Here is an 18,061-nt window from a genome sequence, read left to right on the forward strand (position 1 = left end):
CAAAACTAGCTGGTGGACCCGCCCACCAGGTTCAGCTAGTTTTCTGAGGGAAACCCTGTAAAATGTTTAATAATTTTAGTTTCCAGTTTGCTACAGCTTAACCTGCCAGTGCTGGCAATAAATCCAGATTTAGCTGGAACTGACAGACTTCATCTACTCATCAATGCTGGATTTAATTATGGTTCTCTGTTGCATCTGGAAGCTTTTCCGGGGTTTCGCCGTCCAGGAGGGTGCGAAAATACTGAGGAGGCAGCGACAGCCCCTGCCTGGAAGCCTCTTTTACACTCAGAGGTAAATCATGAGGGCAACAGCCAGCATGACGGGAGTCACACACACCGAAGAGCAGGTCTAACTCCTGTCACTCAGATGGGTCAGAAAACAGGCAGAGGTGTCAACAAAAAATACAAAAAGAGACAAGAGCACATCAGAACGCAACAGGAAATAAAACCAACAACATTTAAAACGTACATTACGACACAGAAACACACACACACACACACACACACACACACACACACACACACACACACACACACACACACACAGAGGAAGCAATCAGATCTGGATGCCTGAGGAGTAAATCTGTCTGACGTTCCACGAGTTTCATTCATTAGCTCTCAGCTCTTCATCCTGACTGAAAACAAAGTGAACCGTCCTTCAGATGACAGAAACAGACAAAACACAGAACAGAGCGGAGGACGAACGACGGAGAAGAAGCCAAAACAACAGACGGCGAAGGGAAGAACGGTGCAGAGACAGACGTTTACCCGACTGCAGAGAGCTACGGAAAGCAACCTGCTCGCATCTTGTGATGCTATACCCCACACGGCTACCTCCTGTCCCCATGGTAACATGGAGACAGGAAGGGAGGGACCTAACTATAGAGCATTTCACCCAGCAACAACACACACACACACACACACACACAGCATCTCCTACCTCACATACAGCTCTCACACACACTTCTACAGTCATTTCTTTCACACGGACACAGAAAACATGACATCATCCATCTTGGATCAGATCACCAGCGGTTAGGTCCCGGTCCAGTAGGTGCTGTTAGTCTTTGATGCCTCATCATTACTAATTGACATTTTAATTCCCAGCATGAAGTATGGCTACAAGGAGAGCAAGAAACCTGAATACTTAACGCCCATCACACATGTTCGGTTGCTTCTTGGTGTCAGCTTGTTTCTTCTAAAATGAGCAAAAGACTCATTAAATTGATCATAAAAACAACACAACAGCTTCAGAGAGTAATCGCTGATGTTGGAGGAGGACTGGCCTCCACTTGGACTGCCAGGGAAGTACTTCAAGCTATTTTCTTCACCACTTTCTGTCTGGAAACAGCTGCAAATTGTTGCAGTAACTTGATGACTGCGAGTGCATTTACACCATGTGTAGTCCGCTTTTATTCACGTTCGTTTTCCAAGAAAGTCCGGTTCGTTTGGGAAGTGTGAATGCGTAATCAAACTCTGATGCGGACCAAAAAAAAAAGCAAACTCTGGTCTGCCTGCAAACATCGGTCTTGGTTCGGTTGACGTGAACTCTGGTACCGCTCCAAAAGCAGGAGGCGGACTACAGCGCAGGGCATTCTGGGTAAATATAATCAAAACAAACGTGAGCTTATTGTTAGCAGGAAAAATGACTCGTTTCTTTTTTTTTTTTTTACAAAAGACGAGTCCTTCTCCTCAGTTCAATTCATCCGAACTGAGATCGAGGTTTGAAGGCGAACAGAGTTTGAGTTTCTGGTCTGCATCAGAGTTCGATTAAGCATCCACAACCCCCCAAACAAACCAAACTCTCTCTATTCAAACCGACTAGAGTTTGATTAAAGCGGACTCGACGAGTCCAACGAGTCATTTATCACCATGCACCATTAAATGATCATTGAGTAATTATTCTATAAATGCAGAAAAGATATTAAATAAAATGAACACCACCAGCTGAAGCTCAAACACACCGACGCCAGGTTAGTGAAAGAAAAAGGAAATCAAAGAAAACGGGCATGTGGTCCATGAAAAGTAAAAAATAAATGTTTACCCCCTATCCACCATCAACATGTGAGCACATGATTGCATGCCTTCTCAAAATGCAGTTTCTCCACCAGCATTCCTGCTGCTCTCCTCGTTCCTGAAGCTCTCAGAGCAGCGAAAGCATCAGCAAGCAGCCAAAGGAAACAACGTCCACTTAACCAGTCAGGAGGCCAACACATGACAACAGGTTTCCTTGGCAAGCACACAGACACGTTAGCAGAAAGGATTCATCATATGACAGAAAATTTTCACCAGAGGTACAATGAGACCTTGAACGTCTAAAAATAATCCCACCTCAAGAGGAGCACATGTAGCATCTCAGATATACTTTTATCTCCAATGCAAAACAGAGGTCGTGTTTACATTTCTGTGGCATAACTTTGGCTTCAATGACAGAGGTGGTAAAGAGCTTCCTTTTCCACAAAATTACATTTCCTAGTTGGTCACCTGGAAATATGCGCCCTTAACCCAAAAAAAAAATGAATTCCCATTTCACATTCTTTAGCAAAGTGCAAAAGTAGTTATGACTAGCTACGTGCTAATATGTTTCTTCGTTTCGTAGGATGATTTATTCCAAGTATAGCGTTGTAGATGATGCATCCATCCGTCTTTTTAGGCAGGTTTATCATTTTTATAGGCTTACTTACCAGGTCGCATTTAATTTTGACCAATTTAAAAAAATTCTCCAGAGTTCCAACTGAACTCAACTGAAGATTTATTTTTAATTGAAATTCAATTCTATACATTCAAGAAAAGAAAAGTATTTACCACCAAATAATCCAGCAATGTTCTGGTTGCAGCACCTCGTCTCACTCAAAGCAAATAAGCAGCTTTTGTACAAAAAGTAGTCAAATATATTTCAATAAGGTAGAAACCTGGAGCTTAAAGGGGTTTTCAGGACAGTTTCTGGTAATAGTTCACAACAATTAGCTGAATGAAATTCTCAGGTTTTGCAGTACAGCTGGGTGATGACTTAACATTTTAATTGCAGTCTTCTGTGTTTTTATTACAATTGTCTGCATAGTCAGTCTCAAAAAGCACAAATGCTACTGTAAAAATTTAACTTTCCAAGTATTAAATCAGCTTTTCCTGCTGAAGCAAGAATTTACAGGACCGTAAAAATCCTCATTCAGAGTCTTGCCGACTTCCGATTACTTTGATAGGCAAAATGTTCCCCGATTTCAAAACTCTCTCTGAACTGGTGCTTGTAGTTCCAGTGTGGATTCATCCTTTACATCAACATCAAAACTTTTTGATTAAGAGCGCAATTCAGGTTCAGGCAGACCAGGAAGAAGATGCGAGTCTGTAAAACAGCAAGTGAATTATTAATAATTTAAGTGCAATTGTTCAGTTTCACCAGTTATGCGTAGTTACTGTCGCTGTAAAAAAACAAACAATGCATTTACTTGCTTGATATTAGGCTTGTTGAATATTAATTAAGCCAAATAAAAATTAAATGTCATAATTATCAGTTTAAACATGACAGAGTGGATTAGAATCAGATTATTCTTTTATGCCATCAGTAAAACTGACAGACAAGAGAAAGCTTAGCGCCACATCTGGATAACATACATTTTAATAAGAGTTCATTCTGAATTGCTGTTTTATCTACTTACATCTCAGTAATCCATCAACAAAGTAATCAAAGTAACTATGAATCTGGAATTGAAAAAGCAAAGCTGCAAAGTGGAAAATCAAACAGCCAAAGGAGCCATAAACCTTCTGTTAATAATTACTGACAGCACAACTAAATAGGCCCTGGATGAGGATTAGTCACAGCTGCGGGATGAGGGATAAGATCGTCTCTTTATGTTACTGAATCATTTTGTCACACTTTGGTCTGACAAATCTGTTCATTTCACACTGAGGCCAGGCAGAGAAAAGGTCAAACCCAGAAGAGAAAAGACAACAAAAAGCAGCGACTGATCACATTTCACACACATGAAAAGGTCCACAAGTCCTGGTCAAACTACCAATTACTCTCTAGCTAACATTTCTCAATGTTTGCACGGGATCAGATGCACAAACTATAAGGTGGGTTGAAAAACAGACATTTCTAACCTTAAGTTGGAAAATAAACATTCACCCTGAAGTGAACCAAGTGACAGGATGTTGTAGGCGGGCAGATAAACATTTGCTCTGTCAAGCTGAGCAGTGATGTACAGGATAAATACCTGCAGCAAAGTGACATCGATCAATGAGCGTCGATGCTTAATAAGCAGAAAGCAAGATCAGCATTTTGATGCATTTTTCCTCTTAATGACAACAGATGCTGTCCGAGACAAGTTCAAAGAGGATTAGTTTGAAAATTAATCCATCAGAGTTCAGAAAGTTCTGCTTACATTTGGATTGGATACGTTCAGAAACATTTCATTAAAGTAAAGAGGGTTAAAAAAAAATATTTAAAAAGGCCTTTTGAGATCCTGGTGCGTTGCTTTCTTCTAAATTAATCCAACACTTTTCAAAGGTTGACTATGAGATAAAACTAAGAGAGCACTTGGAGTTTACTGTGGGAGCTAGAGATGGAGAGACAGCACCAGTCTCAGTTTGAAGCAGAGCCAGAAAAGAGGAGCCTGGACTTCTGCCACCGTCTCCAAAAGAGCCTGTTAGAAGCTGCTGGCAAACAGAACCGGCGTTTATCAGCGAACATATTCCTGCACCAGGGTGTAGCCGAGTGTGAACGCAAGCCCAGTCCCACTATCTGGTTCCATCACAGCCCTGGAATAAATTCATTTTACTCTCAAATGTCCATTTCTCAGCTTAAAACAAGAAAACCGTTGGAAATGCAAACCACAAACCAGTTGGATATTTCATTCAGTTTTCAAAGCAAATGGCAAAAATACCCAAACTAGCAGGACAAAAGTCTAGTCTGAAGGTTCAAGTTAGCAACCTCTGCAAGCTAAAGAGCCATTTTCCCCACTAAATAAAACATTTCTAGAACCTTTCAAAAAGACGTCCACAGTTTAAAAGTTAATGTACAATTAAATGAGTTCCAATTTTTATTTGATTTTAGAGATTTAGACCAAAGGAAACATCAAGGCAAGACATGTTTTTTTCATCCACATAAGATGAAGGATTAAAAAAAACTGTTTGCAATCCATCCATCCATTTTCTAACACCCTTGTCCCTGAGTGGGGTCTGGAGGGTTGCTGGTGCCTCTCCAGCTAACGTTCCGGCGAGATGCGGGGTCACCCTGGAAAGGTCGCCAGTCTGTCGCAGGGCAACACAGAGACACACAGAGACACACAACCATGCACACACACACTCACACCTAGGGACAATTTGGAGAGGCCAATTAGTTTTTGGACTGTGGGAGGAAACCGGAGTACCTGGAGAAAACCCACGCATGCACAGGGAGAACATGCAAACTCCATGCAGAAAGCCCGGGGCCGGGAATCGAACCCAGAACCTTCTTGCTGCAAGGCAACAGCTCTACCAACTGCACCACTGTGCAGCCCAGTTTGCAATCCAACAAAAGAGAAAATAAAAAAAATCCCTTTTCTAGGCGTTGGTTTGATAAAATGTCAAACTTAAGCTTAATACTAAGAAAAATAATCGATACCATTTTTGACACTGTAGAAACATTTTTATGAAGGAGCAGAATCAGATTAATTAGTATAGGACAAAATCTGAGCCTCTTTGACCAGAGCAAAACCAACAAGCAACTGGGAATTCAGCCTTCATTATTAAAATGTGTAAAAATATTACATCCCTGCATGGTAAAACACAACACTTACAACTAAATAATAATGCTACAAAATGTAAATAGTTGCAGAGTATTATTGTCCTTGTGTTGTAAATTTAAGCATACAGCGTCTTGTGTTTTCATAATAAGAAAGCACAATTGCAAACCGGAAAAGTGCAGTTTTCCGGTCGATCCATCTTTAATGAACCTGACCTGCCAATTATGATTTTGTCAGATTCATTTTTTTTTTCTGAAAAGTCCCTAAATACAGCGACGCGCAGTGTAAAATAAGGTTCTGGACCGTGCAGATGGATTCAGCAGCGCTGTGTACATTTTCTGTCTTTCTGCTGAATATTCTCTTTAGTGATCAGCAGTAATGCAATCTGACTACTGAACGTAAAAATGATGTAAAATACCAGGCGGCTTTGTGTTGAAGTGAGGTAGAAACTGTTGCATGGTGTGTTCTGAGTAAGGCAGACGATGTCAACAGCATCACCTTCCTGTGTGAGGAAGTGTTGCAAAGCTGTCCATGCGAGTTAAATCCCAACTCGGTTTACCCTACAGGCTCACCTGCAGACGACAGTTGAAATCAAATCAGCAGCAAAACTGGGATAAGTTCGTTTTTTCCCTGAGACGCTCGTGCTGACTCGGCCTCCTGCATTAATCTCAGGTACAGATAGAGCTGGAGCAGAAAGATGCATCACACGCAGTAGTAAATGAGCATTTTAATCGCGTCGCTCTGAAAATTATTAATGAGGTTAAAGCATGAATAAGTGATGCCCGTCTCCAGCGCTGCCTGCTTAACAATAAAAGAAAATATCAGGAACAGCAATCTTCAGTATATTATTATAACACATGTGATTATCCTACCCAATACTACGTCCTGTGATGACAGATGAATGTATAATCCAGCTCTAGAACTGTGTGTACATTAGCTGCTGTATAAATAGTTTCTGGTCATTTTGCATCATGTTTTCTTGCATATTTGCAACAAATTTTAAGTTCAAAGTTCAAATCTTGCAGCTTCAGTTTGGATCTACTGTGTGCCAATGATAAATTCATTTTATGACTAGACGTAATTATGAGCTGCTGAGACAGAAGACTGAGTTCAGCGTAACCCTGCATTGATCCGAAAGGTCGTTCTTATTTCACCTCGTTAGCAGATCAGTTTTGATTCCAGGGCTCCTGAACATGTAAACACAAAAACCCCTTTAGATTCAGTCCTTTTGTTTCATATTAAAGTAGAAAAATACTAGAGGTGATGATGAATTTGTGGGAGACATTTCAACTGTCGGCAGGTTTTAAGTGCGAGATGTGCAAATGGGGAAGGGTGAGGAGGAAAAAATAATAATTTTACATCTTCACTGTACTAAAAGAGAAAAATCTGCAAAGCAACAATAAAACGGATCCGTGTTGCACTGCTGGTAGTGTTCCCGTCACTGACTGTATTCAGATGTGACTGATAACAGAGAACCACCGTCCTGCAGCGTTTGGAGATTTATACCCAAACTGGCTCTATATCCGAGACGTAAATACCCATGATGCAGCAGTAAACACCTACACTGGCCACATTAAAACCCCTGAACGCTAAAAAGATGCGTTGTGTTTTTAAATCACAACCCCAATAAAACGTTTACACTCACGCTTGAAAATGGCTGGAAACAGATGTGCAATTACACAACCGCGCATCTTTGAAAAGCAGAAGTGGAGCCTCCTGCACAGCCTGCAAGAATGCAGCAGGTGGTTTCTGGATGGTAAGTCAACAACAAAACACTTGCCTTGTCCCTACAGCAGTAAAACGGGCTGGGATTCGCTGGGGTTGCTAGGTGACGGGCAGAACCTGCTGAGATGTGAAGGATTTTTAAAATGACTCATTTTCCAGACATCAAAAAATAAATAAATCCCAAAAAACACCTGGTTGTTTTTTTTTTAAAGTCCTGTTTTTGTAAGAAGACCCAGATGGAAGTACAAAAACATGCAAAATGTGAATTTTGCATAATAGGTCCCCTTTAAAGCTGTCAAATTCAAAGCACAGTTTCTCAGACATTGATCTTAATCGATCCTCAGCAAGTCTGTGCTCAGAAAAACTAAAGGCAGAGGGAGCGGAGTAAAACAGTGCACACCCAAAGCCAACAACGTTCAAATGAGTCATCTACTACTAGGGTGTGTGTGTGTGTGTGTGTGTGTGTGTGGTTTGTCCTCATTCTTAGCCAACAAGTAGACCGACAATAACGTGATCCGTCACCCAGCACAAACAGCACCTGATGTGCCTCGGAGACAAAATATCCTGAAAATACGGTTTAACAGGCAGCGGTCCTCACACCTTTAACATCCATTGATTCCCGTCATGATGAGCGCGCTTACCAAGAATCCTTCAACACCACAAACTCTCCTCTGGGAATTAAAGTTTGGTTTCTGGGCCATCTGCAACTTGGTGAATCAAAATCTGCTTTCAATCATTTTATAAAACACGGCTAAATACACCAAAAACTGTTTTTTTCTTTTTTTTTCCCCCATGAGGCAAACGTGTAAAGTCCTTTTTAATTTTTGGATATTCCATAACTTACAAACCCCATTCTTACAAAGAGCCTAGCTACTTTATGTGTTCCTTTAAATTATTTAACGCTTAGTTTACTGTATAGAAGGTAAATGAAGGTTGTAACATACTTATTTATTTTATAAGTTTGTTTTTTTTGACCGCTGGCAATTCTGACTTGACAATTTTTGGTTGATGTGGCAAAAGGTTTGGACAGCCCTGCACTACAGGCATCAGCTGTCCAAACCGGGAGCATTAAAACCTTTCTAATAAATCTGCAAGTGTCTGGGATTCTCCTGCTTCATTTCCACTTCTCAGTTGACATTTCTACAGAACTGCTCAGATATGAAACAGAGGATATCAGGAGAATCCAGATTCATGTTGCAGATGTTGAAACTGCTGTCCACATGACTGCACAGTCTAAAAAAAAGGAAGCTTAATTCATCAATTCCCTTTAACATGCAATCGTCAGCTGCTGTAATGTCGACATAACTGAAATAATAATTAACCTGCGACTGAAAGCCACAGCTTCGCAGGAAGCCTCGTCTTCTGCAAGCAGAAGTTAATTGTTGGAGTTACCACACATGTACCTGCTGCTGAGGGATAAACCGGGTCTGACCTGGTCAGCTGGAGCGAGTTACGGTTCACTGCAGGGAGGGATGGACGACGCGCAGCAGCTGCACGGCTTTAGTAACACAGGTTTCTACTTGCTCAGGGTTTCCCCTGATTAACACGAAGGCTGGTTTGTGGCAGCTGACGATGATGATGGAGCTGAAGGACTCGACTTTCAGGACTCTCCTCAAACCCTTTTCAAGCTCAGAGTCAGATCAGGTTGAATATTTGTAGAGAAAACCCGGCTAATGGGGGAGCCATGTTGTGATGACTTCCTGAAGGTGGAGTGTCAGAAAGAGCAGGAGTTTTTAAAGAGACAGAGGCCCAATTTCAAGGCGTCAAAATAGGAAGTAAAATTTCTTTTAATATTTGATATATGTAGCATTTTCAAAAGAACTCAAGGTACCGGTTTTTGATAATGCTATAAAATGGCACTATATGCCTGGAAAACACAAAATGCTGCCCGAGTAATATTATATTATACAAAATTTTAAAAATCTTAAAAATTCAATTCCATTTTTAATTAAGGAAAATACTTCCAGACCGCTGACTTTGCTCTCTGCTGGCTTAGTAGTTTGACGTTCCCCGTTTTAAGCTTTTGTTTTCCGGCTCCATTTTGTCCCTTGTTACTTATCAAGTAGAGTATTAACAAAAAATAGAAATATTTTATTAAAAAGTTGTTTCAAATTTCAAACTTCAGATTGAAAGTGAAGTGCAGCATAGAAAGCAGTGTTTACTAAGGCATCAACTTAAGTTTGCTTTCATTTTTAAAAGTAAAATTTTTTTATCATCTGTTTTTGAACTTTAAGCATTTTTTTGTACTTCAAACTTGTTTTAATTTTATTGCATTTTAAGCAATAAAATGTCTTCAAAAAAAGGAACTGAATTGTTTATTTTCTCTTCATTTTCAAAGCTAAAGCTTTTAATAAATTTAGGAGCTACCTCAGGAGGGAGGCATTTATTTATTCGATTGTCGAAATAATTGATTACTAAAATAATCATATAGAAGAGCCCCATTACAGATAAAGTCTTTCATCTTAAGTGCAATATGTATGCATTTTTTGTACAGTTTTGGTTTTAATTCCTGCTCCGGTTGTGTTGTTCTTTCAGCAAACTGCCTTTTTTTGAGTCTGTGTACTCCAGCTAAAGATTATTTGATTACTAAATTAATTGACGGTTATTTCAATAATCGATTAATCGTCTCCGTCTTACCCTAGATGCAAACTCTCAATACATTTCCTTCAGGAAAAGGCAACTTTTTCCAAAGTCAGAGAGGAAGAATTATGAAACAGGAAGTGACATCTTCGATTAGATCTGCAGCATCTCATCTCCTCTTCCTCAGAGATTCCCAAACCGGAGCTCCAGGCCCTGCAGCCTCATTAGGTCTGATCTCTTATGATGGCCGCCGCCGTTCAAAACGTCGCTTCACTTTCTCTTTAGGTCTTTAAAGCATTCATCACACCAGCTGTTCTCGTGTCAGTCAACGCTCTAGTTCACTGCCGTAACACTTAAAAACATAATTAGATGCTTTGAGGTGAAGTCAATCCAGCAGCCAAACAAACAAGACTCAGAAAAACAAAGTATTTTACCTTTCTGCTTCAGAAAAACAAAGTATTTTACCTTTCTGCTTTGGGTTGCGTGCCGATCAGAACAGCAAAGGTGAAAGTTTGATGCGAAGCAACCAATTTGGACCCAAACGAATGAGTCATTTTCAACCCAAAACTGCAGACTCATTCAACAAAACGTTTCTCTTATCACAAGAGGAAGCTGCGGCGATGAGGCTCTGATTACGCAAGCAGACTCTGAATCCGAGAATCCAGCGCGCGCTGGACTTTGTGTTGCCACACTTTTCAGAATTTGCATGTTAAGCCCTTTGAATTTGTGGATTATTTTTATGGTACAACACCGAACAAATCAAAAACAAACACTCTTGAATGGAGAGCTTTGAACGGAGAGCCGTGTATTCAGACCCAACTGCTGCAAAACAATTTGTTACATCAGTAACTGAGTGCATTATTATTGCACACACAGACAAAATGTGGGCTAATCTCAACTGATACATTTATCAATATGTTTGCAATAATTCATGCATGTTTCTCCACAATACACCTCCAGATGACTCTAATCTCCAAAAAAGGGTTTGCAATGGTTCTTAATCAATTAAAAAGGAGCTTGGTTTTATTTATAAATGCAGGTTTTTAATAGTTTTTCTTTTTTTCCTGTAATATTTGCATTTAATTTTCAAAAAAAAAGCACCAGTAAAAGTACCAGTAACATGTTTTAAGATCCGTTTTCCTTATTAGGTTGGAATCTATTAGCTTTTTAAATAACATGAATTTCCATCCTCGTATGTTCATCTTTATTTTAAATCCTAAAAGTAGAAATTATTAAAATTTAAACAAAATGCCCTAAAGTAGATACTAAAGTTGCAGAAATTTTTTTTTCTCTAGTCACAATTCCTAATCATTGGAATTTTGAATAAATGGTCAAAAATTGTTTTTATTCTGATTTTTTTTTGTAAAGTTATATGCTAAATGATTCTTTGATATTTTTTGAAGAAAAACCCAGACAGCAAAGTTAACCTCATAATGGTAACTTGCACTACAGAGTTTTAAGCACAACCCTATTTTTGTCTAAACATGAAATGAATTTTAAAAGTTTAGGAATCATTTTAATTAAAATGTTTTATTTGTTTATACTGCCGTCTTTCCCTCCTGTTAGTCACATGATCTAAACAGTCTGTAGACCAACTGAATAGAAAAATTGGTTTGCTGAATAAAGAATCGTTTCTGAATTGATTCCAAAAATCTGAATCAAATCGCTAGGCAATGAAAGATTTGCATCTCTAGTCGATATTTCTCTATAGTCGTTTTTTCAAAACGTTATGTGACATTTGCAGCTCCAAACATGTTGTGTTTCTTTGTCCTGGGGCAAAATGGCTCCAAGTTATAAAGGTTCTTCCCATTATTATCTTCTAATGACACAAACTTTCCAGAAGCTTTGATTTAAATGGAGCTGAATCAGACACAGCTGTTGATTTCTCAACCAATTTGTGGTTATTCGATTTATTTCGCTTTAAATCCTTACAAGTCTTGGCATTTATTGGATTTAAAAGACAAAGAAGTACCGGGAAATAAAGGACAAAGCTCTCCAGCTGTTTACAGCCCCTTAAAGCCTCCATGAACACATGCTTACCTTTCCTTTATGCGTCATAAATTAACAGAGAGAGGGCTGCATCTGACTTAGGAGGTCTCTGTAGTGAGCACACTACTCAATCATTAACAGCCAGTCAGCGTCCGGCTTCGCTTCACTGACTCTGAACTGCATTAACACCCAAAACAGAGACTTATTCTGCAGGAATAAAGGAAATAAACGCTGAACATTAAGATGCTGCTGGAGGTTAAAGACTCATCCAAACAGGTTCTGGTGAAGGACATGCGTGCAAACCTCACTGAATCGTTCAATTAAAACCGTGGCGCTGGTATTTGGAGGAATGCATGTGTGTGTTTATCCCTGAAGAGAGGAAAGGATGACGCTACTCCTGTCGTTATAAATAGATGATGCGCGCACGCACACACACACACACACACACACACACACACACACACACACACACACACAGGGCATCTCAAAGTGTCTGCATGCCGCAGAACAGGGTAATCCTGATGCTTCTCGACCCGTTTAGCTGGTTCCTCAAAGAAATCACAAACGCACACAACTGATTTTCCATCGCAAACATTTCAACTCTCAATCTGAGGATTTTAAACCAAAACTTGTCAGCAGAGAAACATTAAATACTGTAATATTAAAGTGGAATTAGATAGGAGTTTCATTAAGCTGTTGGGAAGCAGAACAAAGTCAAAAGAGATCACGTTAAATTTGGTTCACATATTTTCCTAGTCATGAAACCAGTTAAACCTTCTATATTCTTACTGGAAGAGATCTCACACAGCTGTATATATTCCAGTTATACTCCGAGTCACGCTGGCAAACATTACTTTGGTCTTTTCTAAAGCAAACCCCTTTGAAAGACAAGACTGCATGTACATTTTCAATACTTTTTTATGAAATGCTCCAAAAATAAAAAGCCCAGAGAAACATGATCAAATCTGGGAAGTTATTTGCAACTCAAAGCTTCACACCAGCTCAGTAGAATCAGCCTTACTTAATCAATTAGGATCTTAAGCAGCATTTGTGAGCAGCAGTTTCCATGCTCAGAGGGCGGATCAGGTCTGAATGGATTAATTTCAATCCCCAGCGTCATGATTGTTAAAGTAGAGAGGAATTAGAAAACAGGACAACAATCGTATCCTTCAGCGAGTTCTGAGACGCGCGGTGTCTCAGGAGGCCGGATAGTGCTGAATGGGTCGCTTCCCCTGCTTCTTCACATCGTTAAATTCACACAACGTGGCTGCAGTTTAACACAAGTTCAGCCGGTTAAACTGAGGAATCCGTCTTCAAAAGGAAAACTAGTGATGAACGTGACATTTATCTGAGATTCAGCAACCTGCGCTACGGTGTTTGTCCATGAAGAGCAGCTGTACGAGTTGATGTCAAATTAAACATGTCACAATAAGTAAATTGCTTAAAATGACCTCAATAATTTCCATTCTGATCTTTTCTGAAGGGGAATTTTGTTTACAGTGACTTCATAAAGGAGGCGGGTGATATGGACTTAAAGTTTTATCCCCATATTTTATGGCATTATTGTGATAATGATAAAAGTGACAATAAAAACTATTAATTCTCTTTTGGTCTAACTGCTCCTGAAATCTATACCATTTGTAATACAATCACATAAAGAATGTGATTTGGTTTTTATTTCTGTTATTTTTTTGTTTTGGTCCTTTTGTTTATTTATTTTGGATATTTAAAATATTTTCCAGTTCCAGTGTTAAGTGTTTTAGAAAAATGCTTAAAAAAAAAGTTTATTGATATTTGAGAGGGTAAACTTGATTATTTCATTACCGTTAAGATTATTTGAAAATGGTCTCAAAAGAACAATATCATCATTTATCGGAATAATTTCTGGGCTGTAATTGTAGGGCTGGATGATGTGAACTTAAAGTTTCACCACAATATTTTTGGAACTATTGTCATAACGATAAAAGTGACAATAAGAACCATTTATTACTTTTTGTTTATAGAGGTGCACCGATTGCAGTTTTCTGGCCGATTACCGATCTTTTAAAAAGTTTAACCTGCCAATTCCAATTTTGGCCGCTACAAATTTTTTAGGAAATGTTGCTCTATATAGCCAGAAAGTTGTTGAGTTGGCAACAGGACAGTAACTATTGTTGATTGTAAACGTGCAGACATAACTTGGTGGGCCGTTCTGTCAGTCAATCCTTTCTCACCGGCGAGCAGAAGAGGACACTGGCTGATTCTTAGACCTTTGCCAAGCTGGACAAGATCGCTGGATAACATTGGCTTCACATGTAAAAATCCGCCGATCACCAAAGAAAATAATTAATTGGAATTTATTGCAGCAACGAAGTATCAAAATTCGGATGAAAAACGATACGATAAATGCCGATACATCCTTCAGACTTAATTTCTTTCATGGTGTTGGTTGAGAATGGTTTTTATTTCCGTTTTATTTATTATCTTTGGGTTTTTTTGTTTATTTATTTTGGATATTTAAAATATCTTCCAGTTCCAGTGTTCTTTACAACAGTAAAGCTTATTGAGGGCAAAGTTGCATTATTATGTCATTACCATTACTTGACTTAACACTATTATCGTTTATCCCAATAACTTCTGGGAAAATTTATCGCAGGGCTTGGCGATAAATGAAGTTTCACCGCGTTATTTTTGGTACCATATAATCATACACTAAATTTATTGATATTTGTTGATGCTTTCATTGAACAGTGAACTGTAAAAATAATAATCCCAAAAATACTGACAGTATTGGTTCAAACATTATCGTTTCTCATACGACTTCTGAGACAATTAATCAACCTGCAAAATTTATCAGCAATTTTTTGCTGTAATGGATGGAGTAATGACACTTGGCATCATGAATCTATGATTGACACCCAGTCAATCATAGTTTCATGAGAAAGCAATGCTTTTTGTCAGTCATGGATTGAAAACGTGGATGTCTCTTACCTTCCCGGTCTTGTGGTCGAACCACACAAGAGCATGATTCCTGGACAGCACCTTGCAGTCGAAGGTGGCGTTGTTCTGGGCCGGTCGGCAGCGAGCCACAGACCTTCCGATCTTGACTGGCTCGTCCAGGTACACATGCCGCTCCTGGAATGGGTGCGAGTTGGGTCGGCAGGTGAACACGGCCAGTGCTGAAGGCATTGATTTTGGCTTGAGTGTGTTACTCCAACCAGACACAATGGAGAGGTTTTCCTGATCCAGATTGGCAGGGTTTTGGTGCATCCCCCCTAAAAAAGAATAATCTACAATATCTGCGGGCCTGTATGCAGGCAGATCTCCAGGTTCTGTAATCTTCTAGGCACTAACTGATAAGCATCGTCCCCTGTACGCTCTCGGGACTGCACTTTGACTCAACTAGACTGCCCTGCGTTTGAGGAAAAGGAAAATAAAAAACAAACCAAACATGTATAAAAAAACAAGACATTCCTTTTTCAATGGCTCCCCACTAAAGCTACATAACGACGCTTAAATCTGACAGCAAACACTATGTACAGACCAAGGTGCCATGTGTCAAGACATACATGACTGATTATAGCACTGACAGCCTGGCAAACAGCCCCTCACGTCCATCAAACTATTCAAGCAGTGGAGCTGGAAAGTAAAACCACTCAAAGTTTGTCTTTCGTCGCACAAAACAACAGAAGCCCCTCCAAATAAATAAACCCACCTGTTTATTCCCTACATTTGCAGAACTATTGCGCCTTTTTTCGAGCCGTGATGCGTTTACCTGCCCGCAGCAGGCAAACAACAAGCCGGTCCACACGCACTTTAATCGAGTGTCATCTGCTGTTCGTCTAAACGGCACATGATAATCGGGGTGACCTTGTTACCCTGATACAGGGGAAGCCTTATCTTGGCACCTCACGTCGGGTCACCACTCCCTCCAGAGTGCACCTACGAGACCGCTAACGACACCTAGCAGAGCCGGAGAGCCAGAAACACCCCCCGCGGGTCGGTTAAAGCAGTCCGATGGGGATTTATGCCTCAAAACACTCAACCGCCAATATTCAGGGGATTAGCAAGTCGTCTTTTACAACAAAAATGCGGATCTCTAACTCTCGGCCAACGTTTCTGGCGTTCAACCAGCTAGGCTATGCTAGGCTAGGCTAATGAGTACTTCCAAAGTTATCATTCAAGTCCTCCAACGTTTTCTCCCTACCCTTCTCAACCAGTTCGCTTACCGAGTGGAAGCGATATGCCATACCTGTCTCCAGTAGCAAATAAAACCAGCAAGCCGAGGCGTCATTGGCTACAAACAGTCTTGCACCGCGAACGCAAGCGCAAAGGTGAGCTAGCTAGCAGCTAGCCGGCTAACTGACAGTCAGAGCGGAGAGAGACGCGGAAAAATCTGGGGAGTTTCTTCTTCACTGCGGCTCCCCGTGCATCACACTGCTGCTGTGCTTCGAGGGAACCTCACTGGAGGACGCTGGTTGCGCTGTCGTTCTCTATATTAGTCCTAATCCAGTTTGCCGTGGTGGGGTTTTATTACAGCTGTTGGCTTCCGGCGGTTTTCTGGAGAGAATCTAGAAGAAGTTGTCCTCCTCCGCAAGTCCCAGCCGCCATACTGGAAGTAGAAAGCAGACAGGCGTGGTGCGTTCACTGACCTATAGGATTAACCCAAGTCTCTGGTTACCTCATTAATAGATAGACCGATAGATGTATATCTATTTCCGTGTTGTTGTTTTTTAACTGGTTAAATTTACACTTTCTTTTTTTTTGTTTGTTTGTTTGTCTTGAGTAAAGGTGGATAAAAAAAAGTTACATTTACTTGGATAAAAATAGAAATACACTTTTAGGAGTTGTTTTATAATTTACTGTTAATCGAGCAATATTATGAAGTATCGCCACTAGTACAGAATAATTTCTGGATGCTCTACACAAAGAGAATAACTTCACAAAATGAAGAACAAATTAAAATTGTTTGAGGCAAAGACCCACAGATTATGTTAAAGTGCAACCTCGTTGTATTTTCCTTTTAGTTTATAAAATAACATAATTTGTACAATTGCGCCTTTGTACATTGTATACATTTTTCTTTCGGATTATATCATTTTACAAAATGGTGTTTTATTTTTATGTCTTTGACGGCAACTTTTGACTTTTTTAAAGTAAAGCTACTCTTAACTGACTAAAATTTGTTGAGTTACTCTACTCACATCTTGTTTTGAGTTACATTTTACACCAGAATTTTCACTTAATGATTGAAATTAAGTGTTTTTTGTTCTTCTTGCAACACTTCTTCAATAGTCGCACTAATTTTTGTTGCTTTTTGTGTTGCTGTTTATCCTGAGAGGATTTATAAAATGTCAGGGGTGGAGTTTTTCCCAACTTGACACCATTTCAAACATTTCACAATGAGACCAGATTACAGTTTCTATTACAATTCTTCATCTTTGTGGCTGTTTATTAGGAGCTGGGAGAACAGGAGGGAACGGGACAGTGTGGAGTGACGTTGGAGGAGATCAGATTCTGCTTATGGCTCCAAAATCTCTCTGTCCGCTCTTTGGCGAGCCGAATCCTGAGACTAAATCAATACTGGATGAGATGATGAAAAAGCCACACCACACATCAACCCCCCATAGTTTTACTTATTTCGCCCTTTGTTTATTGAAATATGGGACAAAATAAATTTGAATTAAATTAATTTTCACCACTGAAAAATACACTTCTGAGTTTTTCTATTGACATAAAGGCTAAAAAATCAAGCGTTAACAAGCAAAATTATAAGTATATATTAACTTTATTACTGAGATTGTAAATTAGACCAACATATTATAAATTAGACTGCTTATTTGTTTATTTACTCTTTTTGGCAATTGCGTTCAAAGATTCATGTTTTTTGTGCTCTAGAGTTATGAAAATTATATTATAACTACTGGTAGCTTCTTATCATCATTGCTCCATTTACACAAAACATGAATATACATTTTTAGACTTTTATTTTATTGAAAAGAAAGTTACATTTTATGTGCATTTTATTTTTACTTTGTGTCCGTTTTCTGTTCGTCATGGTGGTGCTGC

General features: G+C 39.5%; 1 protein-coding gene across 8 annotated transcripts in view; it reads right to left on the minus strand.

The window, feature by feature from the left end:
* slmapa (sarcolemma associated protein a) overlaps positions 1 to 16,599 on the minus strand; it is a 57,489-nt gene extending 40,890 nt beyond the window's left edge. For 4 of the 8 annotated variants that reach the window (XM_008408381.3, XM_008408379.3, XM_008408380.3 and 1 more), the window contains exon 1: positions 14,984 to 16,598. In XM_008408381.3, the coding sequence (XP_008406603.1) occupies positions 14,984 to 15,262 (279 nt within the window). In that variant the 5' untranslated portion in view covers positions 15,263 to 16,598. Of the gene's footprint in view, positions 1 to 767; positions 840 to 14,983 lie in introns of those variants that run through there. The other 4 variants (XM_008408376.3, XM_008408374.3, XM_008408375.3 and 1 more) reach the window with 2 other exon arrangements.
* Positions 16,600 to 18,061: the final 1,462 nt, after the last annotated feature.

Source organism: Poecilia reticulata, chromosome 5 (genome assembly GCF_904066995.2).
Source record: "Poecilia reticulata chromosome 5, P_reticulata-male-v2, whole genome shotgun sequence".
NCBI classification, from domain to species: domain Eukaryota; kingdom Metazoa; phylum Chordata; class Actinopteri; order Cyprinodontiformes; family Poeciliidae; genus Poecilia; species Poecilia reticulata.